Below are 25,248 nucleotides of genomic sequence, written 5' to 3'. Positions count from 1 at the left end.
CTCCTACCAGGTGGGTTCTGGGGACTGAACTCAGGGTCATGAAGTGTCCTGGCAGGCAGCTTTGTCTGCTGAACTTTCTTGCCAGCCCTCTGGACATTTTTTTTTTTTAAAGATTGTGTATATGTGTTTTGCCTACATGCATCTCTCTGTACTGTGTTCATGCCTGGTGCCTATGGGTCCAGAAGACCGTGTCGTATTTCCTGTTTCTGGAGTTATGGATGGTTGGGGCCACCGTGTGGGTGCTGAGAATTAAACCTGGGCCCTTGAAATAGCATCTAGTGCTCTTAACCTCTGAGCCTTTTCTCCGGCCCCTCCCGGGGCGTTTTTATGTTGTAGAGATTGAACTCAGTTCCTTGTGCTAGCAAGGGAAGCACTTTCCTGGCCCTCAGCCCAGCTTCTGGCTGACTCCATGCCCTGCCTATGATGGACAGCTGTCATGTGTGCCCTCACATGTGCGCCTCAGCATGGGTGCCCAACAGTGGCATAGCTAAGCATATGTGTCTTTACTGTTGTCGCCATGGGAGGAGCTGTGGCAGTCCTTCACCAGACATGTATTGGAGCCTTATGGCACCCAAAGTTGTGCCGGGACCCGTGGACACAAACACACAGTGTGGAATGTAGGCCAGTCCTTAAGAGGTAGCTAGCTCTCCATGGAGTGACAGGTGCTGAGGCGAGCACAGCAGCTGTGAGCAAGTGAAAGTGTGTGTGTGTGTGTGTGTGTGTGTGTGTGTGTGTGTGAGAGAGAGTGTGTAAGTGTGTGAGTGAGTGTGTAAGTGTGTTATGTGTGTGTGCCTGTGTGCATGGTGTGCGTGCGCGTGTGTGTGTGTGTGTGTGTGTGTGTGTGTGTGTGAGTGTGTGTGTGTGTGAGTGTGTAAGTGTGTGAGTGTATGTGTGAGTGTCTGTGTGAGTGATTGTATGTGTGTGTGAGAGAGTGAGTGTATGTGTGTGTGCATGTGTGTGTGAGTGTGTGTGTGTGAGTGAGTGTGTATGTGTCTCTGTGTGTGTGTCTGTGTGTGAGTGAGTGTGTGTGTGTCTGTATGTGAGTGTGTGTGAGTGTGTGTCTGTGTGTGTGTGTCTGTGTCTGTGTGTGTGTGAGTGAGTGTATGTGTGTCTGTGTATGTGTCTGTGTGTGTGTGAGTGAGTGTATGTGTGTCTGTGTGTGTGTGTGTCTGTGTCTGTGTGTGAGTGTGTATGTGTCTGTGTGTGTGTGTGAGTGAGTGTGTATGTGTCTATGTGTGAATGTGTGAGTGTCTGTGTATGTGTGTCTGTGTGTGAGTGTGTATGTGTCTGTGTGTGTGTGTGAGTGAGTGTGTGTGTGTGTTGGGGGACTCAGCCTGCAGCATGGCCTGGAGACAAGAGCACCCTGACTTTTCCTGGGGCACAGGACCTTCCAGGGGCAGAGTGTGGCCACAGTATCCTACACTTAGTGAAGTCTTTTTTTAAATCACATATTGACACACAATGACAGTGGGTTGCTTCAATACCTTACTCTTTTTTAAAAAAAAAATATTTATTTATTTACTGTATATACAGTGTTCTGCCTGCAAGCCAGGCGAGGACACCAGGTCTCATTTCAGATGGTTGGGAGCCACCATGTGGCTGCTGGGAATCGAACTCAGGAGCTCTTAACCTCTGAGTCCTTTCTCTAGCACGCACTTAGTGACTTCTTAAGAAACCTTGCTGTTAATTTTCTGAAGGTATTGTTTGTTGCTCATGTCTTCAAATATTTGTAACCGCATAGAAGAACTGTAAGTGAACCATGACGCAGGCGTGACGCGGGAGGCGTGACGCGGGAGGCGTGACGCGGGAGGCGACCGATGACGGCACAGGCGTCCATCACTCTGGAGCACGTCAGCATCCTTCCTACACGCAGGGGACCAGAAGAGCGCCGTGGGACCCTGAATTAGTCTGCCGGCTTTAAAGGGCGCTGTGGAGGAGGTCGGGGTTCTACTGAAAGGCGAAGGCTGAGATGGGACTGCGTGGAGGATGGAAAACCTGGTCAGTCACCTCCCGAGTCTCGCCTAATTCATGCTTCACTTAGAGTTCTTCTGTGTGGTTACAAATCTTTCAGACTGGTTCCTTCCAGAGGACCAGGGACCATTCTCTTTTTCCGGTTCTCAGCCTCAAATGCCAGGTCCTTCCTTTTCTTTCTATTCTCCAGCTTTCAGGGGAAAATGAAACTATATTTATTTTATCGACCTGTGTCTGTAATTGGTGGTCGTTTATGCCTCCTAATCACAGCTTCCTGAAAAGGGGAATATTTGAAACAAAAATGCAAAACACAATTGAGATTCTAGCCGAGTCACAACTGTCTTGGGTAGTGGAACTCACTATTAAGGAATGTCACCTCCTGCCCCACTTTAGCAGAAGGGCCTCTCAAGACAGACCCCTCCCCCCCTTGCTGTGGCAGACAAGCCAGGAAGGGCACACGTGTCCTGTCCTCTGCTCATCGGGTTAGCGGCTTTAAGCCAAGTGGGGAGGTTCAGACACCCCCACAGCAGTGACAGAAGGTGGCAGGGACAAGGCAGACCACTAATGCCACATTCGCTCCAAGCAGTGACTCTTGCTCCCAGCTGTCTTAGGAAGGGAGGGCACGGGGACAAGAGAGAGACACTCAGAGGGAGCAGTGCTTCTAGGTAAATGACTGAGAGGGGCTCACAGCTGAGCTCCAGGAGGCCACAGGACTTCTCTTGTGGCTTGTGTTTACCTGGAAACTCTTTCTTTGATGGCTGATGGCTGGTCATGTGGAAAAGATATTTTCCAACGTGCCTTCCAAGGCAAAGATGCTGTGTTCCAATTATTGCCTTCTTCCAGCCTCCTACTAATATGACTATTACAGGTTTGCCACTCTGAAATGTTATTTAATAAATCTCGACACAAAGGCAATTAAACTGCTCTATCTCAAATTAACAACAGCTGTGTGAAGTGGCGCTTGCTGCCCCAGTTAGAAGCCTTCCGTGGGAGAAACAGCTGCAGATTCCTAGCATTTTTGGGCCAAATGGTGCAGGCACTGTGGAATTTTAAGTAACCTGTACAATGGCATGATTCTTCCCCAGGCTCTGAACTGGGGAGCAATGTGATTTTCTCACTGTACGCTGCCTGTCTCTAATGTCATCAGAGCCCTAACTTGACACTTTTAAATAAAGGGCTTGGTATCCCTCTAGGATAACTTGGTACACAGGACAAAATTCTATTGAAGAACCAAAGCCACAGAGAAACCTGTCTTGAAAAACCAAAACCAAAAAAACAAAAACAAACAAAAAAACCGGAATCCCATCTCAGAGTGAAGGGCCTGTGTTCTCCCATGGCTGGGTGACTGACAAGGGGCTGCCACAGTTGCCACCCCTCACTGATGGTCAGTGTATCGACACTGTAGCCCCACGTGGTATGACTTGAGTCCAGATGAGATGCCACTTCAAAGGGAAAGAGTGAAAAACCCTTCTTCTCAGTCTCAGATGGGATTTTAAAAAATCAGTCTGTTGAATTTTCCATGTGACCCTGAAGTTGCACTAAAGGAAGGGCAAATACTGTGAGCCTGGCTTGCCACTCAGCCAGTCCCTCCCCAGGAGCCTGCTGAGTGAGTGCTGGTCTTCTGGACCTGCCGGGCTAGCCCCGTACCAGCGTTCATCACCTTGCCTTAAAGGCAGCTCCAGGATTCTCAGCCTTCAAGGTGAGGACTTTGCATCCCAAGCACTTGTTGCTGTTGCCTGGCAGCGACAGCACATGCTGGTCAGGACTGGAAAGCACTCGGATGAAGACATCAGGCAGACAGACAGCCTGCTGCGTCCCAGACACGTAGGACCAAGCACTTCGTCCTGGACGGCTTACTGCTGCTTTCCTTAGTAACGGTGCCGAGCGGGGCACACGCTCTCATTTCTATTCTCACCACTTGACAGTTTATCTACCCCCTCATGGATCACTGAGGAACAAGAGCTTCAGTTATTTAAAAAGCCAGATCACATATATGCAGTGAGTTCACACTCAATATTATAAACACATTTCCACAAAACATGATGACCTTTTTCCCCACCAGGAGGAAATGTAGCAGGCGTCTAGCCTAGGGCTATTGTGAAGTTCACCTTGCATGAAGAGTTCCAAATTCATAGTCCTATATATTTACAGATACATATATCGCTGACGTGGGGCTGGCATCTTAGATTTTGAGGTATGAGGACCTATGTAGTCCAGGCTGGCCTTGAACCTGATGTAGCTAAAGATGATTATGAACTTCTGGTCCTCCGGCCTCCACCTCCCAAGGGGTGTGATTGCAAGTGTCCACCACAGCATCCAGTTTATGTGGTGTTGAGTGTTGAGGGCTGAACACAGCTCACAAACTCCTGGGAAGCAGTACACCAACTGAACACAGCCCCAGCCACAGTGTTGACGCTGTATTGTATACTGTTAACTCTTGGTGGCAACCCTGTTCACACAGCTCTTTGGGGAACATTGCTAAGAGGCTTGTGTAGGGTGGCATTGATAGGCCCTGGTGCAAACAGTCTCGGCTACTGTCTCTGGACTGGGCAAGGGCAGCAGCAGGCAGGGTAATAAATCTCCTTTGGGCTGAGAATTTGGTGTCTGGGTGTGTTCTGTGCCAACTCCGAGGACCCCCCCAAGCCCCAACTGTGCTCCTCTGTATTGTTTTCCTGTGGCTATGGATTGGCCCTTTAATTTTTCCTGATGTCTGGCTTCTCACTTTGTGACTTTTTCCTCCACAGTCTCAGTACTCGACCACTTGCCGAGCTCCGACTCGATAGGCCCACTATAAATGTTCCTTATCTTTTGTCTCAGGCAGAACCATGGTGGTTGGTACCTGGCCATTTCCAACAAAACCCCACTCCTCAGCTCTGTCCTGAGTGACATCATTGAGCACGTGGAGGTCGAACCAAACAATCCAAAGTCAGAATCAAACGTTTGCACATCTGACACTGTGCAAGCATGTAAGCTCTGTTAGTATGCATGAGATCCTGAATGTACGCTTGGTACTTCAGTTACACACGTTGGCTCTAGAGAGCTCACAGAATTGCATTTCTCTAAAGCAAAGCAGGGGACAGTGTTTGCTGGGTTCTGATTGGCTACTCTATTCCTATTCTGCTGATATGAGATGTTCATGGTTATACTTGAGTATTTACCAGAGTTCTCTGTGATGGTGATATGGGACGCAGACGCAGATGCAGACGCAGACGCAGGAGAATCCCTGGAAGTTTGTAGACCAGCTACCTTTGACTACTTGGCAAAGTTCCAGGCCAATGAGAGACTGTCTCAATCAAAAAATGGTAGGTACCTGGGGACCAATGTCCAAGGTTGTCTTCACACACACACACACACACACACACACACACACACACACACACACACACACACACACACAGAGTGATCTTAGCGCTAACATTGCACACTTTTACAATGATTGGACACAACTTTTAAATTGTGGTACTATTTTCTATATCTTTAAAGGTGAATAGTCTTTGCAATTATAGTTTTGAGAGTAACAAGTATCTTTTGCAAATCAATCTATCCCATTTCTAGGCAATCTATGTTGTTGTTTTTCAAAAACCTACCCATTTCTGCCCTTGAAATCCTCTTCTCTAAATGAAAGCAGTCTTAACCCCAAGTTCATGTTTTTTGTGACTGAATGATTCCTTTCAGAGAAAAGCTGTCTTGCTACTTAACTGTGACCTGACTGCCCAGGAATGACCGAGCCAGCTGGGATTCACAAGCCACTTGAAACCTCCTATAGCTAACACAAGTGCTTTGCCAGGCTGAGTTTCAGTGTGCTATTGCTGGGAGCCAATGTTCTGTGGCCTGGAGTGATTAAGAAAACTGCATCTTTATACTAGTCAACATTTCCAATAGTTCTGGAAGCCTTTGACAGATGTTTTGGTAGATGTGTTGAAACATGTCAGTGACAGGTCCAGCTGTGGGTCATATAAGAACTTTAAAAGGGACTGGAATCCTGAGAACAGAAGACATGCTTCCTTATGATTATGGCCTGGAGTCTAGGAAGTAACCTGGCAACTGCTGTATCAGTGACAGTGACTCTTGGCAAGGCAATGCTGTGCATGATGCAAGGGTCAATGGGCCTGGTTTTAGGCCCTGAAGGGTCATTGGTCTTGGTTCTAGGCTTTGCAGGGTCAATGGTCTTGGTTCTAGGCCTTACAGGGTCAATGGTCTTGGTTCTAGGCCTTACAGGGTCAATGGTCTTGGTTCTAGGCCTTACAGGGTCAATGGTCTTGGTTCTAGGCCTTACAGGGTCAATGGGACTAGTTCCAGGCCTTGCAGTGTCAATGGGCCTGATTCTAGGCCTTACAGGGTCAATGGGACTAGTTCCAGGCCTTGCAGTGTCAATGGGCCTGATTCTAGGCCTTGCTTTGGACTTGTTGAGTGGTTGGAAGAGAAGTGATTTGCCCACTCTCTGGGCCACAGGACTCCTACATCCTGGCTCTAATTAATAGTCACTGATGCAATTACACAAAGTGAATCACAAAGGCCCTGCCCCTGTGACATGCTGAGAGCAAGTGTGCCTGCCTGGCAGGCTTCCTTGACTGTGAACTGGGCCTGGATTCTATGAAGGGATCCCTGTTGGGGTTGTGTTACTCCACAGTATCCCAGCTTATGGAAGGATTTTATCCTGGCCTGCCTCAGTGGAAGATTATTTATCTCTAGTGTACGAATGGACTTTGGGAGCCCACTCCCCACAGAGGGATACTCTCTCAGCCTAGACACATGGGGGTCGGCCTGGGCCCTGCCCCAAATGATGTGACAGACTTTGATGATCCCCATGGAAGGGCTCGCCCTCCCTTGGGAGCAGAAAGGGGATAGGAGGGGGGGGCAGTCAGTGAGGGGCAGGAGAGGATGGGAGGGAGAGGGAACTGGGATTGATATGTAAAATAAGATTATTTCTAATTTAAATTTAAAAAGGGGTCTGGAATATTCTCTAAAGGCCCATGTGAGTGGTAAAGGCTTCGGTCCTCAGCTTGGCACACAGTGGGATGGAGTTTAAGAGTTGGGGCCTAATGGGAAGCTTTAGGTTTTGAGGGATGAGTCCTGAAGGTGACTGGGATGCTGGTTCATTTGTTTTCTCTTTCATGACTTGGCCATAAGGTGAGCGGTTCTGCTGCCATGTGATCCCACCATGGCAGGCCAGGCAGGCACTCCACCATGGCAGACTCACAGCCTTAACCCGTTTCCAGAGCTCCGTATTTGGCTGCCCAGTGCTTCTCTTTGCTACGGAACTGCAAGGGTCTTGCTTGGTAGGGGCTCCACTAGCATGGTTCTCATGGTGAACAACCAAGAAACTTAGTGTTAAGAAAAAAATGTTCCTGACCAGGAGGGATAGCTCTGAACGCCAGCAACTGATGCCTCCTGCAGACTCAAAATTTTAGAAGACTCCCCAGAAAACGGGGCAGGCATTTACAATTGACTTTGAAATGCATAAGAAGTAAAGATACATCTGAGCACCGATCTGTGTGAAAACAAAATGCTGCAAAATGCTAACAGGAGGCTGGGTTTGACAGGCACACAGTGTTCACTGTGAAAATGCTTCTAGCTCTGCTGAAAGTTTGAAATGTACCATTTTCTTTAAAGATAAAACAAGTTCAAAACAAGTTCCCCAGGTGATTCTAGGGCTGGGCCTGGATCTTCTAGAAGAGATGAAGAAGCAGCAGTTTGCCATGACCCCCCAGGGGCTGTCTGGGAGGCTGTGCTGGTCTTTCTTTCTCATATTTACAGTATAATAATGCTGAGACAGTGGCTCCATGGTGAATGAGTAATTGTTATGACAGTTAATAAAGTTCTCATCGCCTTATTAAACGCTGGGCCATTCCTCTCACAGCAGATGGAGGGACTGTTGGTGTTCTGTCAAGCTGGCAGGAAGGTAGTAAGACCGGGGGTGGGTGAGTATGTGTGTGTGTGTGTCAGAGACGTGCCTGAGGGTCCCTGCGTGCTGCCCAGAAGAAAGTCTCCATTCCACGGTGCTTTTTGGCTTTCTGTGTTACCTAATATCAGAATTATTTGTAATAAATAAACACACATGATGTTTTTAACAGCACTTGAAACAGGTGCTCTCTAAAACCCTATGATGGAGAACTGTGCCAAGAGCCACCGGTGCCCTGTACCACTAGGTGCTGTAGGGCGCCCATCTGTAAAGCCCTCTGGCCCTCCTTGCTGGAGTCAGGCATACACACACCACACAGTCCTCTATCTGTCGGTGTGGTCACCAGGTGCCAGGCTTTCACCATAGACCTGCAGATTTGCCATAAGAAACACACCCCAGAAAGGATGCTTGTTATGACACCAAAAACATCACCATTGAAAAGTCACCTTTAATGAAGGGCCTCACAGTTTTACTTGTTGAATTGGGCCATGTGATCTGGCCGGAATGTTTGCTAGTGGGGAGACATGGAATCCGTTTGCAGTGTAGAGTTTATGTAGCTGAGTTCGCTCTCAGGACACAATGCCCACATTTCTCCACTGGAGAGATGTCTCTGTGATGCCTTCAAAGGCTCTCTTGGCAAGTACTGCAATGTTTGCCTGCTTTTCCTCCTCCTGAATGGCTAGGTGTTTGAAATTACAGGCGTTGGGGCCAAGGCAATGTGACAGAATCATCTAGAATTGGCACACTTTCACAGAGGGAAGAGTGTGTGTGTGTGTGTGTGTGTGTGTGTGTGTGTGTGTGTGTGTGTGTGTGTGTGTGTTCAGCTAGGACCAGCTAAAAAGGCTGGGAGTCAGATGGAAACTTCTTTCTCTATGGCAACCCAGCTTCATTTGCCAGGGGATTCACAGCCTAGTGGCAGGTATGATGGCATGATCCTACAATCCCAGCAGCATCCCGGAAGCTGTGGCAGGAGGATTGGTTCAAGTCTGAGGCCAACCTGGGCTATGAAACCTTGTCTTACAAACTAAAGCAAAAACAACATCAGGGAATTAATTGTGGGAATTGGATTACTTGATGTTGGAGGCCAAGAAGTCCGACCGTGGCCAACTCAAATCAGAGCAAGGGAGACTGATGGTGTCAGGCTGAGCCCAAATGTCTAACAACCAAGAGTTCTCTCAGGTTTCTGGCAATTTGGTAGTCCAGGTAGAGTGTATATATTCTAGAGTCTGAAGAACCTGGAGCTGTGATGTCCAAGGGCAAGATAAATGCATTCCAACTCCCAAAGCGACAGAGAATTTCCATTTCTTTTGTGTGTTCCACTTGGCGCTCCCACTGTCCGGCAAGCACTTAGACTGCCTGGTGCACACTCATTTTGGTGAGGCCCAGTATTCCTTGTCTGGTCCATGGATTCAAGTGGAGTTCTCACTTGGAAAACCCCTCCAGAAACACCCAGAATTCATGCTTTACCCACTGTCTGGATGGCTTTCTCGTGAGCAGTCTGCTTCAAATCAGAGGAGAAACTAGAGTCTAGTCAGGGACCGACAGCTCAGACTGTCCGTGATGGTCTTGGCTCAGTTTGTTTGCTCTGTCTTCAAATCAGGGCTTCCCCTCCACCTTGAAGGGTTTCTTTGCCCTCTCTGCAGCCCTGGCTCTTCCCATTGTACTGATGCAAAGCTGGTCCTCCAACATACTCTTCTTGTGTCTCCTCTTACATGTGCCTTGTGCCCGTGGGTCCACAGGAACTTTCAGAGTAGTCCAGACCTCCAGGAGTCAGAGAAATGGAGCCTCTCTGGAACTGTGGCGCTGTCCTCTGACACCTCTACAACTGTGCTTTTGGGAAGACCAATGCCAGCAAACATCAAGGGACCCCTCCCCTCTGAGATGCCTAAACACCAAGGCTACGGTTTCCTTTGGTCCCACGTACCCTCTCTGCTCTCACTTCACGGCAGCTGCTGGCTCTCTGAAATTTGATGTAGAACAGGCTGGCTACAAACTTCCAGAGTTCCTCCTGCCTTCACCTCTTGAGTGCCGGGGCTAAGAGCAGGCATCACCTGTTTTTTTGTTTGTTTGTTTGTTTGTTTGTTTAACTGGTTAGTGCAGCAAAGTGGGAAGTGCTCATGAAGCCCTTGGCACACAGAGGAGTAACTGCACCCTGGAGGAAGGCTGTGTGCCTGACTACATTGCTGAACTAGCTGCTGATTTTTTTTTTTTTTTTGACTGAATGCTATTTCTGATCTCTCCTCCCAAGTACTGTACAGTCCAGACCCTACTTGGCTTCCAAGATCAGGTAAGATGAGACACACAGGATGTATAGCCCTACATCTGTTTACTTTCTGAGGGGCCAACTACCACTTGTCAGGCTCCAATACCCAGCAAACATTTTTTTTTTAAAGTAAATAAAGCCTGTCACTCTGAGAGAAACAACCGGTATGTTTCTTGACAACATGAGAGCATTTCAAGGCCCCCCCACTCCAAGATATACTATTTCCTATTTCCTAATACATTGTTTCTCTTTGTCTTACTGGGAAATGAAGGCTGGCAAAAGCATTTCATCCTTTGCCTGGGCACAAGCACTCCACAGAATAACCCTGAAGTGCTTTCTGTAGTGCTTGCCTGTGTCAAGTGCTAAGCTGAAGCTACTTCCCATCACAGTGAGGCCTAGTAGAGCATGGAATTGTTTATAGCAGATTTAAACAAGCACACAAATTGATGGAGCCAACATATTCATGCCGATTCCCAAGTAGATACTTCTGGAAGGTAATTCATAGTTCTTTCATAACAGGATACAATACAAAGACAATGGGGTTATAATGAAGTCATAACAGTCATTTAATATTGAATTTCGGGAAAAACTCTCAATTCTCTAGGAAAATAAATAGGTCTCTGTGTAGTGGCTAAAAAGGCATGTAACAACACAAAATCTTATCAGAATATCTCCCAAAGTTGATGCTTGTGTTAATTGGACTTTTGCATCGCTGTGACAGAAGATCTGTGAAAAGCAAGTTAAAAGCCAGAAGATTGACTATGGTTCATGGTCTCTGAGGGATTGCTCCTTCAGGGCTGTGAGAGCATGGTAGAGCTGAACAGTTCTCTTCACGGCAACCAAGAAGCAGAGAAAAAAGGGATAAGGAAGTGGTAAGACACGAGACATCCCCCAGAGGAGGTCCCAGGAACTCCTTCCTCCAACAAGGTTCCCTCCTTCACCTTCATGGTCTCCCAATAACGTCATCTCACTATGAATCCATCAACGGATCAATAATTCCACTGATTAGGTCAGACATCTCATGATCTAACAGTTCTCTTTGGAGACCCCTCCCAGACTAGCTAGATGTGTTTATTAACCCAACTAGATTGGCAATCAAGATTGCCATCACAATGCTTAAAAACAGTCCCCCACAGCACCAGTGCCAACGTAAACAAGGCCATCTGTGTCCTGACACTCTGGAAGTTCCAGCATTGAATGATGGCTCTATCATTATGCCATTAGCATCGCCTCTCACCCGATTAACCAGATGCGTTTTCCAAACATTGGTAGCTCTTCTATCAGTGCTTTGGTGAGCCGCTGTGGACTCAGATTATGCGATGTTTTGGGCACAGACAACACTGAAATGTGGAGAAGGGAAAATGAAGCCAAAATAGATTGGGCAATAGCAGGATAATATTCAAGGGAAGGAAGGGAGGGAGGAGGAGAGGAAGGAGAGGGGGGTCATAGAAGAAGTTATGAAAAATGGTAGACACTGCTTGGTAGGACACAGAGGAGCTCTTGAGGCACATTCTCCAAATGCTTCCCAAGTTCAGGAGTGGCTGGGCCCATCTTGTGTGAGCAAAGCTTCCTGAATCTCGTGTGGGACTATCCAAAGCCTATGGAGTCTCTACAAAGCCATGTGGTCTGCTTGCTTACCCTGCAGGGAAAGTGCCTGTGTCCTTGGAAAGGGTATTTCTCTACAGTCACCCGGCTTCTCTCCTCAGGAACGGAAGGAACAGTGATATTCATAGTCAGAAGTCAACTAAGCTTATCCTTGTACTTGCCCCTTTGGTGAGGAGGGAACACTGTTCCCGAACATTCATCCCACTGCAATGGGGGAGAGCACCCCCTTGCTCCACAGCAAGTTTAGGCCTAAGCGGGGGGGGGGGGGTTCTCCCTAGGCGGAAAGTCGCTGCTGTCGGTGAGAGGGTGGTGCAACATCCATTGTAGAAGCTCATAATTCACCTGGCACTCTCCCTCCAGACAGCCCCAGCACCAGAACCTGCCTGCCAGTTCCAGTCCAGGAATCCTGAGTGCCTTGTCAGTTGTTATGGAAACAGACCACACTACTTCCTAAAGAATTCATTATTCCAACATCTATTTTTTCACTAGTTATAGGCCATCCAGATGAGTGGGTTCAGATGCCAGGGACAAGGAACTCCAAGGAGCAGGAAGTTAAGCCCGACCTTGAGTGACGGGAGACCAGCTGCCTCCAGTGAAACAGAATGACAAGGAGGCCAGCTCAAGGGACCATAGGGTGTAGACAGAGCTGGAGTCAAAGGCTGACCTGGGCTATAGCAGGAAGGAGACTGGACCAGCCAGCATGCAGTAATGAGGACAGTCTGCTGGGGTCTGTCCCGTTCCGCAAGAGCAGATGGGACTTGAATACAGGCAAGAACGTGTGAGACATTAACTTTGTTTTAAGCACAACAGTGAACATGTCCACCTGGGCGCTGCCAGTTCTGAAGCTCTACTGCTGCTCTGGCTGGAGCTAAGACACTAATTGCTAGCTGCACAATCCAGGGGAAAAACTGTTCTTTTTCTTGAGACAGGGTTTTGTGTAGCCCAAACTGTCCACAGAGTCCTTTTGTAGTCAAAGAAACCTTGACGAAGGTCGTCTATATCGACCTTTGGTGTGGGGATGGCACCAGGGCCTGTGTGTGCTAGCTCTCACGCACACTCTTCTTCTGTAGACAGAACCACACTTGTACCATTGACAGCTTGTGGCCCTTGTTAAAATTTACCCAAACAGCTCTAACTGTGCCTTCGTATTCTCAGGGACTTCATGACTTCAAACTGACCTGTGATAATACAGTCATTCTGCTGTTTGTCATGGGAGCATTTAGAGCCTAGGCCTCAATTTTAATAGATGTTTTTAGAGAAAGAGAAGTCAATTCCCTGTATCACAGTGGCTTTGTCCCTTCTGTCTACACAGTAAATTGTTTCATTTTTCCAAACAGAGCACTGGCTGACCAATAAGTAGAACAGGAGAATCTGGTCAGATCCAAGAGAATTCTTCTGTTCAGAGAAAGAAGAATTGAGGGACCTGGACGGTCTCATGTCCAGTCTCGCTGTCTACAATTCCACACTGTGCTCTTTGAGTCTCTAAAGGCCACAGCTCTGTGCAGCAGGTGACCGGAGGCCTTCACCTATGCCCATACCAGAGGCGACATCTGACAAGGTATTTCCAAGACTCGAGCAGTCAAGGCATGGGAAAATTGGAAACACTGTTGCCAGGGGTGCGTACTGTTGTCACATGACTGAAACCACTCTGGGTTTCTGGGTACTAACTTTAAAGGATCGCTCCTTCCCCTAACATAAAATCGGAACAGAGACGAAAATATAAGGTATAAGGAAGGGCTCAAGCCTAGAAAACAGGTTGTTACAAAGTTTTAGTTAGCCACAAGCAGGACTGATTTTCCCTTTGAAATTAACCAGTAAAGGTTAAGAAATACACTTTTACTTTCTGAGAGAATGCAGCCCAAGTATATAAGAACCGATGGCTAAACCAGAGGCAAGCACAGGAGCCCTAGTGAGACTGTAAAGCTCAGGGGTTCTCACAGACACGTGCTGTCCTCAGCTAGACTTTCCCGTCTGTCACCGCCCATGAGACTCTTCTCCAGCTCCCATTTCTCTACCTCAACATGGTCTCCTCGGGGAAGCCGTCCTGTCATGCCCATGTGATCTCTCAAGGCTTAGCCTAGAATGCTCTTTTTTGCTATTTAGCTCTTGAGTCACACTTCTCAGGGGATGGGAACAGTCAGTTACTCCTTCCTTAGGTTGGGGTGTCTGGCTCCGTCCCAGCACAGTCCCCTCAAATTGTTAATGCCGGTGGCCAGGAGCTCAGGTGACAGCTCACATGGCTGTGCTATGAGGGTGAAAACCTGCTACAAGGAGAGGCAGCCACAGACTCTGGTCTCCAGACTGCCACCAGGTAACTGAGTGACATTGGCCAGCCTATCAGCTTCTGTGGGTGTCATTCTCCCCACCTGACAAGAAGGGAGATTTACCCCAGAGGCTCCCAAGGTATTGTCCTAAAGTCAACATACATGACCAGAAGTTGATCTGATTGTATTTCTCTGGGGATGACACAGTTGCTTTCCCATTCTTGAAGAGGTAGGGAGTCATGCATTATTTATAAGTATAAATAGATACTTTCATGGAAAATGACAAGGTGTGGATACTTGCATATATATATACATATATACACTTATATGTACACACACACACACACACACACACACACACACACACACACACACACTTGAATAACAAACAGGAAAGTGTAACTTTGGGGATGCATTCTGCTGACTTGACATGTTTTGGAGAGGGCTGGGGATTGAACCCAAGACCCTGAATGTCACTGTCAAGAGCTCTTGTCACTAAGCCACGCCTCCAGCTCCTCCCCACATTTTAAACTGTTGCATAACCTGTTCATTCCTGTCCACAAGTAAAGGTAATCTCTACCCCATGATCTTGGCTAAGTCCCTTAACTTTGCCAAGTGTTGGCTTTCTTGTCTGTGTAAGGGAGACGGAATGGGGCTGGGCCACACGACTGAGGCACCCGGGAGCACAGTATTCATCTTAAGGAATCTTATCCCACGAGTCGTTAGAAGACATCACTCTACTAGAACATTGAAGAAATGAATCTTTTGAGTGTGTGTGCTATTGGGGGTCAAATCCAAGGCTTCACACATTCTAGGCAAGCACTCTAGCCTTGGGCTGCACACTCAGCCCAAGCTAGACGACTTTGCTGTGAGCTGTGCAGAACACGGTGTGTGTCGAGGGAGGTGCGCTTTCATACGTGGTCACTGTGCATGTCGTTTAAGTATAGGGTTGGCAGTCAAATAGCAAATGTGAGTGTCAGACATCCACTGCAAGGGAGCTGAGCCTGGGGGCTGAGAGTCCTACAGCCCTGCCTTTTCTATGCTGAAAAGCAACAAGGCAGAAAAAGTAATTGCATATTTACGCACACAGCCATCTGGAAACCTCAGGGGTATTATTTTGATCAAAAGAGGAGCATGATTTCAAAAGCAGGACAGAATGAGAGATGAATACAATTTTTCTGCTATTACAGTATTATTAATAACTATATTAGAAAAGTTGAGAGCTGTTACTCACCCATCAGGAAAATAATTTTATGTTTCCTCAAATCCTCCGTTAAGCCTTTAAAATAAGAATAATTTAAATTATTGGCAAGAAATGCTGCACCAAAGCCTGACCCTGCTCATGCTCTGTAGAGTTGAGTCCATGTGGAACAAGCAGGCCATGATGAACAGGTGCTAGTGATTGCTTAGGCTTTTCCCATAGCAGTGGTTTTATTTAAATATAGATTTTTCCTAAGCGTAAAACTGATACCACCAAATAGCGTGACTCACAAGCAAAGCCAACTTCATTTTCTGTTTTGGTTTGGGGGTTTTTGTTCCTTTGTTCTTGAGACAGGATCTCACTGTGTGTCCCGAGCTGGCCTCAAACTCAGCAGGAATTCCACTCTCCACTCTTTTGCCTCAGCTCCCTGAGTGCTGGGATTACAGGTGTGCACTCTGCCTGGACATAAAGCCAATCTTACAATTTATATTTAAGCTTTCTTAGATATTAATCTTAAACTTTATGCTTAAGTTTCCTTCAATATTAATCTTAAACTTTATACTTAAGTTTTCTTAAATATCTGTTCTTTCACTTTAAAAATGTAGCATTTTGATTTCTTAAGGATTTCCTATAGGCACACAATGGGCTGTATTCATTTCCGGTCTTCTCCCTGCTCCTTCTAAATCCACCCCACCCTGACCAAAATTTCCCATTTGCCACCATCCTGTTTAATAAAAGAGACAAAAAATAGTTTATAGCTAGAGCAGACAATGCCACTTGGTGTTTGAAGTTGTGATGTAAAATTTCCTTTAAAATATCTATATTCATCTATATTAAGCATTAAGCATGAGTCAGTTTGTAGAACAAGACCAAACAAGTAGCAAATAAAATCAGTAGTACATAGCAAAAACCATGACAGTGACAACAAGGTCTGAATTTGGGGAACCGCTGCTTTAAGGAGACGTGATTTAGCATAGGGAAAAGTATGAAGATGTCTGGAGTTTGTGGGATCCTAAATTATTTTGGATTGCCAAGTGCTGGAACTGGGAACCTGGGGGGTAAGTACATAAGAACTACATTTCTGTTCCCACAAGCAACAGGCTTGACCTACACAGGGGAGGGATGTGGGGCTTGGTGGGGGTGGAGATGGTGATTGTGTGTTTTTACTGGGGTATGGAACTCAAAGTTTCACACATGGGGTCAACTGCTGAGCAATATCCCAGCCCTCAACACCTATGATTATTATTTTTTACTCCATATATTCTTGCTGCGTGTATGTTTGTGCACCACAGGTGTGCATGGCACCCACAGAAGCCAGAAGAGGGCATCAGGTTTCCCGGAAATGGAGTTTCTGATGGCTGTGAGCCTCCACAGGGATGCTGGTAGCTGACCCAAGTTCTCTGGAAGAGCAGATAGTGCTCCTGACTGTGGACTCGTTTCTCCAGCCTATCCCAGTCCTTTGGTTTTTACTTTTTGATTTGGGGTGGGGTCTTACTAAGTGGTGTAGGCTAGCCTTGAACTCACCCTGAGTTCAGGGTGGCACTGAACTTTGGCTATTCTGACCTGGCTCCCTGGGTAGCTGGGGTTACAGGCCTGTGCCATGGCCATGGGGGTGTCAGGAATTTTCTATTATGTCAGATACATCGCATTCCTCACGTGTTTGGCAGCCTGCCAGCTTATCTGAGCATCTTTGAACACATCTGCAATTTAAGTAGGGGGGCCACATTTATTGTGGCAATATTTTGTTTTCTTGTTTTCAGGAGAGCTCATACCATATTTTGGTTTAAAATGATTTTTTAGTTGATAATCATATATTTATACAACGTAGTGACTACTAAGTTGTAATAATTTTCAGTGACTTGAGAACATGCTTATATAACAATATGCTAAAGAGTGTGACGATATTTATACATACACATAGATTCTCAGTGGGGTAAGAACAGGATGAAGATAGCTGAAGGGAGGCATGCCAGGACGTTAGGCACCAATGCTGTTGGTCATAACGTTTTATATGGTTCTAGTGTTCTACCTAAAAATGCTTCTGCAGTGAGTGTGCTGATGTAATAACCAGGGATAAAGGAACTTCATACAGCAGTTATCCATCCCAGGGGTAGCGCAGACAGAGCTGGCCATGGGCGGGGCCGAGTTCCCTGACGATTGGCACAAGCATTTGGTGACTGGTATTTTCACACACTGCTGTTTCTGTTCTCATTGAATAACACTTTATCTAGTCCTTCATGGATCAATGGGGAATTAGAGCTGGGGTTATTTAAAAAGCCAAATCACTTGTGTGAGTTACAGCCAATACTACAAACCTATTTCCACAAACCATGGTGACTTTTTTTTTCCAAGTATGCAGGACAGAATATATTAACCTAGGCAATTATGAAGCTCATCTTTTATAAGCACTATTAAATTCACAGTGTTTGATCTGTTTTCAGTTCCATATATAGCTAGCATGGAGTGGACGTTTTAGTTTTTAAGTGACCATTTTTGAGACATGGGTCTCATGTATCCCAGGCTAGCCTGACACTTACTATGTAGCTGAGGATAATCTTGAATTCATAATCCTGTCTCCACTGGTTAAATTTTGGGATTACAGGTATGCACCATCACTTTAGGCTATGAAAGCCCAGTGACTGAATCCAGGGCGATGAGCGTGTCAGACAAACACTCCCTAGAGCTTTGAGGATCCTTAAGCTGAAAAAATGACACAGTAGTACTACTTTCTTCAGGATGTGTGCTTGGTTGGCTCTCAATGGGACACTGTCATACACTAACTGCTATTTGGGGAAAAGGATTCTGTTTCCAACTCAATTAGCAATAACTGCACCTCAGACAAACTTGGTTGACTGGTACCACCACTGTGAAGTTTTTATGTACCAATTAAGTTTGAAGAATATTGAGCAGTTGGTTCTGCCTCCACTTGGTATGCCAGACTTTGTTGACTCCCCAAGGAAGGCCTTAACCCTTCTGAGGAGTGGATAAGGGGTGGGAAGGGGGAGTGGGGGCTGAAGAAGGGGAGGGAGTGGGAACATGGGTTGGCATGTAAAATGAAAAATAATTTTTAAATAAAAAAGAATATTGAGCAGAAGAACATTACTATGTGGTCTTGCTACGCTGAAACACATGTGACTTCCAGTGGGGACAGACAGTGAGTGTGCACACATCCACGCTGAAACACATGTGACTTCCAGTGGGGACAGACAGTGAGTGTGCACACATCTACACTGAAACACATGTGACTTCCAGTGAGGACAGACAGTGAGTGTGCACACATCCATGCTGAAACACATGTGACTTCCAGTGGGGACAGACAGTGAGTGTGCACACATCTACACTGAAACACATGTGACTTCCAGTGAGGACAGACAGTGAGTGTGCACACATCTACGGTGAAACACATGTGACTTCCAGTGGGGACAGAGACAGTGAGTGTGCACACATCTACACTGAAACACATGTGACTTCCAGTGGGGACAGACAGTGAGTGTGCACACATCTACACTGAAACACATGTGACTTCCAGTGGGGACAGACAGTGAGTGTGCACACATCCATGCTGAAACACATGTGACTTCCAGTGGGGACAGACAGTGAGTGTGCACACATCTACACTGAAACACATGTGACTTCCAGTGGGGACAGACAGTGAGTGTGCACACATCTACACTGAAACACATGTGACTTCCAGTGGGGACAGAGACAGTGAGTGTGCACACATCTACACTGAAACACATGTGACTTCCAGTGGGGACAGACAGTGAGTGTGCACACATCTACACTGAAACACATGTGACTTCCAGTGGGGACAGACAGTGAGTGTGCACACATCTACGCTGAAACACATGTGACTTCCAGTGGGGACAGACAGTGAGTGTGTACACATCCATGCTGAAACACATGTGACTTCCAGTGGGGACAGACAGTGAGTGTGTACACATCCACGCTGAAACACATGTGACTTCCAGTGGGGACAGACAGTGAGTGTGCACACATCCACGCTGAAACACATGTGACTTCCAGTGGGGACAGACAGTGAGTGTGCACACATCTACACTGAAACACATGTGACTTCCAGTGGGGACAGACAGTGAGTGTGCACACATCTACACTGAGACACATGTGACTTCCAGTGGGGACAGAGACAGTGAGTGTGCACACATCTACGCTGAGACACATGTGACTTCCAGTGGGGACAGACAGTGAGTGTGCACACATCCACACTGAGACACATGTGACTTCCAGTGGGGACAGACAGTGAGTGTGCACACATCTACACTGAGACACATGTGACTTCCAGTGGGGACAGACAGTGAGAGTGCACACATCTACGCTGAGACACATGTGACTTCCAGTGGGGACAGACAGTGAGTGTGCACACATCTACACCGAGACACATGTGACTTCCAGTGGGGACAGTGAGTGTGCACACATCTACACTGAGACACATGTGACTTCCAGTGGGGACAGACAGTGAGTGTCCACAGGAGCATCTGCTTCTCACTGAGCTTCTCGGTGCCAGTTCTCTGGGCAGTTAGGAATGCATCTCTTAGTAATGGTGTCTGTGGTTCCTCATCAGGATAGCTCATGTTCACTGGCCAGGGGAAAACTCTCCATTGTTGTTTTTAATCGTCTTAGCTTGTGTTCAACAACAACAACAACAACAAAGCATATTTGAGGCTGTGTTCTGATTAGCAAAGGGAACTCACCTCCCATGGTGTCCTCTCCAAACACATTTAGTTGATCATCACCCTGTTTTAAAAATAATCAAAGCATTAGACAGTAACATTGACAGATAGGTTTAAGCTCCTTGCTAACATTAAATGCTTGACATTGGAAACAACCCCATTAAGGGAAGAATTTCCAGATGCTTGTATAGATATGTAATAGCATTTCAGGAGTTACATTGTTACAAGCCATGCAGTGGGAAGGCACAAAGGTAAAGGGTGAGTGAGCCTAGGTCATCTGCCCTGAGTCCATGATCTGTTGGCATCTGGTACAGAATCCAGTGTCAATCTTTTTTTTTTTAATTAATTTATTTTTTTACATTCCAATCCCAGGTCCCCCTGGCTCCTCTCCTCCTGCTCCTCCCACTCCCCCCCCCACTTCCCATCTACTCCTCGGAGAGGGTGAGGCCTCCCCTAGGAAGTCTAGGTCTGTCCCATCATCTCATTGAGGCAGCACCAAGGCGCCTCTCCACCCCACACCCCTGTGTCCAGGCTGGGCAAGGTGTCTCTCCACACAGAACGGGCTCCACTAAGTCAGTCTGTGCATTAGAGTTAGGTCTTGGACCCACTGCAGGTGGCCTCATTTTTGTCCCAGCCTCACCACTGTCGCCTATATTAAGGGAGTCTAGTTCTGTCTTATGCAGGGTCCCCGTTTGTCAGACCCGAGTCACTGATCTCCCACTAGCGCGCGTCAGCTGGTTCTGCCGGTTTCCCCTTCACGGTCTTGACTCCTTTGCTCATATTGTCCCTCTGCCCTCACTTCATTTGTACTCCAGGAGCTCAGTCTCATTCTTTTGGAGATAAATTATGTGTGGACAGAAGAACTAGCTTCAAGAAGAAAAATTTCTTCAATGTTAGAAGGTAATGGATAGGCATGGTCACTGGTGTCTTGTGAACACTCCCTAATTTAAAGTTGATATTGGCACATTTTTTTCAGTAAAGGGCCAAGTAGTAAGCATTTTTGATGTGAGCCTCTGTCCCTGGCCATAACTACAGTCTGTTAGTTCTTAAGCATAAAATGAGGAAAGATCAAACGGTGATTCTTTTTTCTGGAGTCTGTCTCTAAAGCTCTCCTTTTACCTTTGGTGAGGTGACTTTTCCTTAGAGAGCAGCCCAGTGTGTTGGGGGCATGCTTGTTCAGGGACTTCTCATCACCACCCATATCATTGCCTGTCTTATTTTCCTACTTCCTTACCCAGAGGGTGCCAAACGTGCAGGTTAGTTTTAACTGTCAACCTGACACAGCCTAGAGTCATATCTGGAAAGAGTCTTAATAGAAATTATTTAGATGGGGTTGACCCATGGAATCTGTAGGGAATTGTTTTGATTCTTAATTGATCAGTAAGAATGAAGAAGGGTAAGAAAAACAATCGAGCAACCACGTGGCTTTTGCTTCTCTCTGCTCTTGACTGTGGATGCCATGTGACTGGGTGTTTGACTTCTCAATGGTGAACACACACCTGGAATTGTAAGCTGAAGAGACCCTTTTTCCTCTCTCCAAAGTTGCTTTTAAGTCATGGCATTTTATTACAGCAACAGAAATGATGCTAGAATACCACATATAGGTGTCTCTTTCCAGGTACACAAAAAAGTGATTTCCAGATATCCAAGGATACACCTGAATGTGTGTGTGTGTGTGTGTGTGTGTGTGTGTGTGTGTGTGTGTGTGTGTGAGTGTGTTGGTCTATTTTTGCAGTGTATTCTAGAGAAATTTCTGTCAATACAGGATGTTCTCAGCATGGTATTCTTGGGTACATAGTATTCTATCTGGTGATTAGGACCATAATTAATTTTTAACCTGCTTTTTATTGATGAGCAGAGCTGTTCTCATTCTGATTGTTTTAGGGAAGCTGCTTCAGTGAGTAAATTCCTATAAATACACTCGGCACAAATATTCCTGCAGGGCAGGTTCTAGAATTGCAAATTTGTGGCTACAGATAAAATGAATTCATAATTTTGATAGATTGTTTTGCTACGCTGGTCTCTGTAGAGGTTACAGTGTTCTGCAAGGACAGCATCCATGGCACTTTCCCTAGGCTTTTGCCTTTAATTCTCCTGGATGCTAGAGTCAGCCAAATGAGGTCAGTTGGTTATATGGACCCCTGCGGCAACTTTGTCTGAGTACAGGGCCTTGACACCTTGCTAGAATCCCAGCCTTCGGGGTATCTTCACAGCTTGCCTCCTTAGATTTGCCCTTGTCCCTGGAGCTACTGCAGGAGGAAGGGATGCTGACTGCAGTGGTTATCCAGGGACACAGTCACATTAATTAACCCTGGCTGCAAAGGGAAACAACCTTACAACTCTTCAGAGACACTCACTCCCAACAGTTTCCTTATTGAAACTGCCACCCTCACAGCGGGATGTGTGTGTGTGTGTGTGTGTGTGTGTGTGTGTGTGTGTGTATGTGTATGTGTGGTGTATGTGAGCATGTATGTGTGTGTATGTGTGTGTGTATGTGTGTGTATGTGAGCATGTGTGTGTGTGTGTGTGTGTGTATGTGTGTGTGTGTGTATGTGTATGTATGTGTATGTGTTTGTGTGGAGTGTGTGTTTGTGTGTGTGTATGTGTGTATGTGTATGTGTGTGTATGTGTGTGTGTATGTGCGGTGTATGTGAGCATGTATGTGTGTGTATGTGTGTGTATGTGAGCATGTGTGTGTGTGTATGTGTGTGTGTGTTTGTGTGTGTGTTTCCATCCATTTCTGCCACCCCTCCCCCTTCCCATTCTGAAGATGAAGAAACCGAGAGGCCTCTGGCTACGCCACCGCACCGCTGGAGAAGGCTGCAGTGGAATGAGACCCATGCCTTCACCACCTTGAGCAGCTCCAAACATTTGGTCCTATCAGCGGAGCCACCATGGTGGGGGACAGTGGTCTCCTATGGTCCTCTGGACCTCTGGGCCTGTGGGCTGGGATGACTCTGCGATACAGGTGGAGCTCTGGAGCTCCCGCCAGGATCACGAGAGCTTGGATGGAGCAGGACCACTGTTCTGCTGAGCCTTAACACCTGCTTCTGACCTAAGAGCAAAAGCTTTGTCTGAGAATCTTCTCCTCAGGTGCAGCTTCTAGTCTACTGCACTGTTCCGCAACAGTGGACACGCTTGTTCAAAATGCACACGCAGTAAGAGGGTCACTAGCATTGGGTGGAGAATGACTGCTAAACAGAATCTGCTCTCCACTGTTCAGACAGTGGTTGGAAACATCTAGGTGATGTCGAGGGAAAACTGAGTCCGCACCCTTACCCTCTGGTGTTGTTAGACTCTAGGATAATACGCTGACAGGCTAAGGTGTGTCCCATCTTTCCTGTCTTGGGAGCATGTCTTGGGAGTTTGATCAACATTAATCTGAATTCCCAAAACAATGTACCACACTGCAAAAGGTCCCTCCTCCTCTTCCTCCCTATCTGTTTTTATCCCGAGTTCTTCGTCACAGCTGTCTATTCTGTTCGCCCCGAGGCTTTGGCTGAACCCCACTTTATTTCTGTTAGCTTGCTGATCGTGAAGAGGTTTCAGGGACATAGAAGGAACTGTCATTTGTTCTTAGGAATGTCATGCCACAGACATGAAAACCCAGATGAAGGAAATGTTTGACTGAGGGTATAGCTCTCCAGTGGTTCTCAGTGTATCTCACACTTATAGGGTAAATCTTCTGTAAATAGAATTATAGGTTTAGTGGCAGAGTGCTTGCCTGGAACACGCAAGGCTCAGGTTTTTATTCTCAACCCCATACAATAAAACTAACCTCTTGCCTAGAGTTTGTGAAGCTACACATTCAGCTAGTTAGTCAGTCAGTCAGCCAACCAACTAACCAACCAAACAACCAGCCAACCAGTGAGATAGCCAGACAGCCAGACAGCCAACCAACCACCCAACCAAGAGAAAGGGCAGGGTTTTAGCTCGGTGGCACAGTACTCTCCTGGCATGCAGATGGTCTTGAATTTAGAGTCCAGGCACTGCAAAAAAAAGTGTTTATTTGGGTTGGGGATATAGTTCTAAGGTAGAGGTCTTCTCTCGTATGCTCACGAGCCCTGGCGTGATGGGGCTCCAGGCGTGCACCGCCTCACTTTGCTTCATCAAGGGATCTAACAGTGAACCATCAAGCTTTACGACTTAGCTGAGAAGGGAGCTTTTGAAATCTCCAGCAGGAAAAAGAAAAAAGAAAGAAAGAAAAAAACCCAAATGCATAGAAAATGGTATGTACTTAAGTTAATGGTATGTACTCAAGAATTTAGTCTACAGCGAGTCTCATTTGCCATTCACAGAAGTGTGCTCGGTTAGGGGACTGCTCGCTGGGAGTGCTTGTATACCTGGTAAACAGAGACGGAAAATACAGTGTGTGCCCGACTAACCTTTCCCCTGCTGCTCCAAATTACAGGTTCTCCATACGAGGTTTACAGGCCTCTCTCTCTAGGGGTAGCACATTTTATTTTTTAATGTGTAAACTGAGATGCTGGTGTTTCTAGCCAGTAATTTTAAGGGAAACATTTTCTCAGTGGTCTATAGGCTCTGATCCCATAGCCATGTGGTTACAGCAACCTGTCTATCCTGTAGAAGGCAGGTTGAATTCAATCCACGCATGAATCTATTTCTCTTTCCTCACACACTGTACGCAGCCCTGCTATGAAGGCGGGCGCCATGAAGCCGGTGGGCTAAGGCGAGGGACACCACTGCAGGTTCTTTTTAAAGGTTCTCGCTGCTCTTATTTAATGTGTGCGTGTCTGTTTGGATGTATGCCAGGAGTGGGTGGGTGCTGGCAGAAGCCAGGAGAGGACATCAGATCACCTGGAGCTTGGGTTATGGGTGGTTGTGAGGGCCCGTGGGTTCTGGGAATCAGACTTAGGTTTTCCACAAGAGCACTCTTAACCACTGAGGACATGTGGAGAGAAGTCTTGAGTCACAGTACTTGGGACCATCCCAGGCAGCCTGGGCCTCGACAGCTGCCTGGCACCCAGTCAGATATGGATTGGTCTGTTTATGCCCATGTCCACATCTATGTCTTCACCTGCGGTTCATGTAAGAACCTGACTCAGAGGTAAGCCTGACATTTTACAGATAGCTGTGAGTCTCAAGACAGGAGGTGGCACTGGACATGGCCCCTAGAATGTCTTCTCCTTCAACTGATTGGATAAGGCCACCAGCTGCTAGAGGACAATGCCCTTTAATGAGAGTCAACTGACTGTTGATGCCAGTGATAGCTATGAAACACTTTCTCAGGCAAAGGAGGGAGGCTCTCCCGTGAAGCTGCCCGTGATGCAGCAGCTGAGCCCCCGCCACACACACGCTCTTTTAAGGGACCCTCAAATTCCTTGGCTCAT

At 46.8% G+C, this 25,248-nt stretch overlaps 1 protein-coding gene across 1 annotated transcript in view; it reads right to left on the bottom strand.

The window, feature by feature from the left end:
• Ak5 (adenylate kinase 5) overlaps positions 1–25,248 on the bottom strand; it is a 182,537-nt gene that overhangs the window by 18,707 nt on the left and 138,582 nt on the right. The window contains exons 8-9 of the mRNA XM_035451656.1: positions 19,919–19,961; positions 15,240–15,284 (exon numbers count right to left, since the gene is read on the bottom strand). Coding sequence (XP_035307547.1) covers positions 15,240–15,284; positions 19,919–19,961 — 88 coding nt within the window. The remainder of the gene's footprint in view (positions 1–15,239; positions 15,285–19,918; positions 19,962–25,248) is intronic.

Source organism: Cricetulus griseus, assembly GCF_003668045.3.
Source record: "Cricetulus griseus strain 17A/GY chromosome 1 unlocalized genomic scaffold, alternate assembly CriGri-PICRH-1.0 chr1_0, whole genome shotgun sequence".
NCBI classification, from domain to species: Eukaryota; Metazoa; Chordata; class Mammalia; order Rodentia; family Cricetidae; genus Cricetulus; species Cricetulus griseus.
This window is presented reverse-complemented; position numbering and strand designations above follow the sequence as displayed.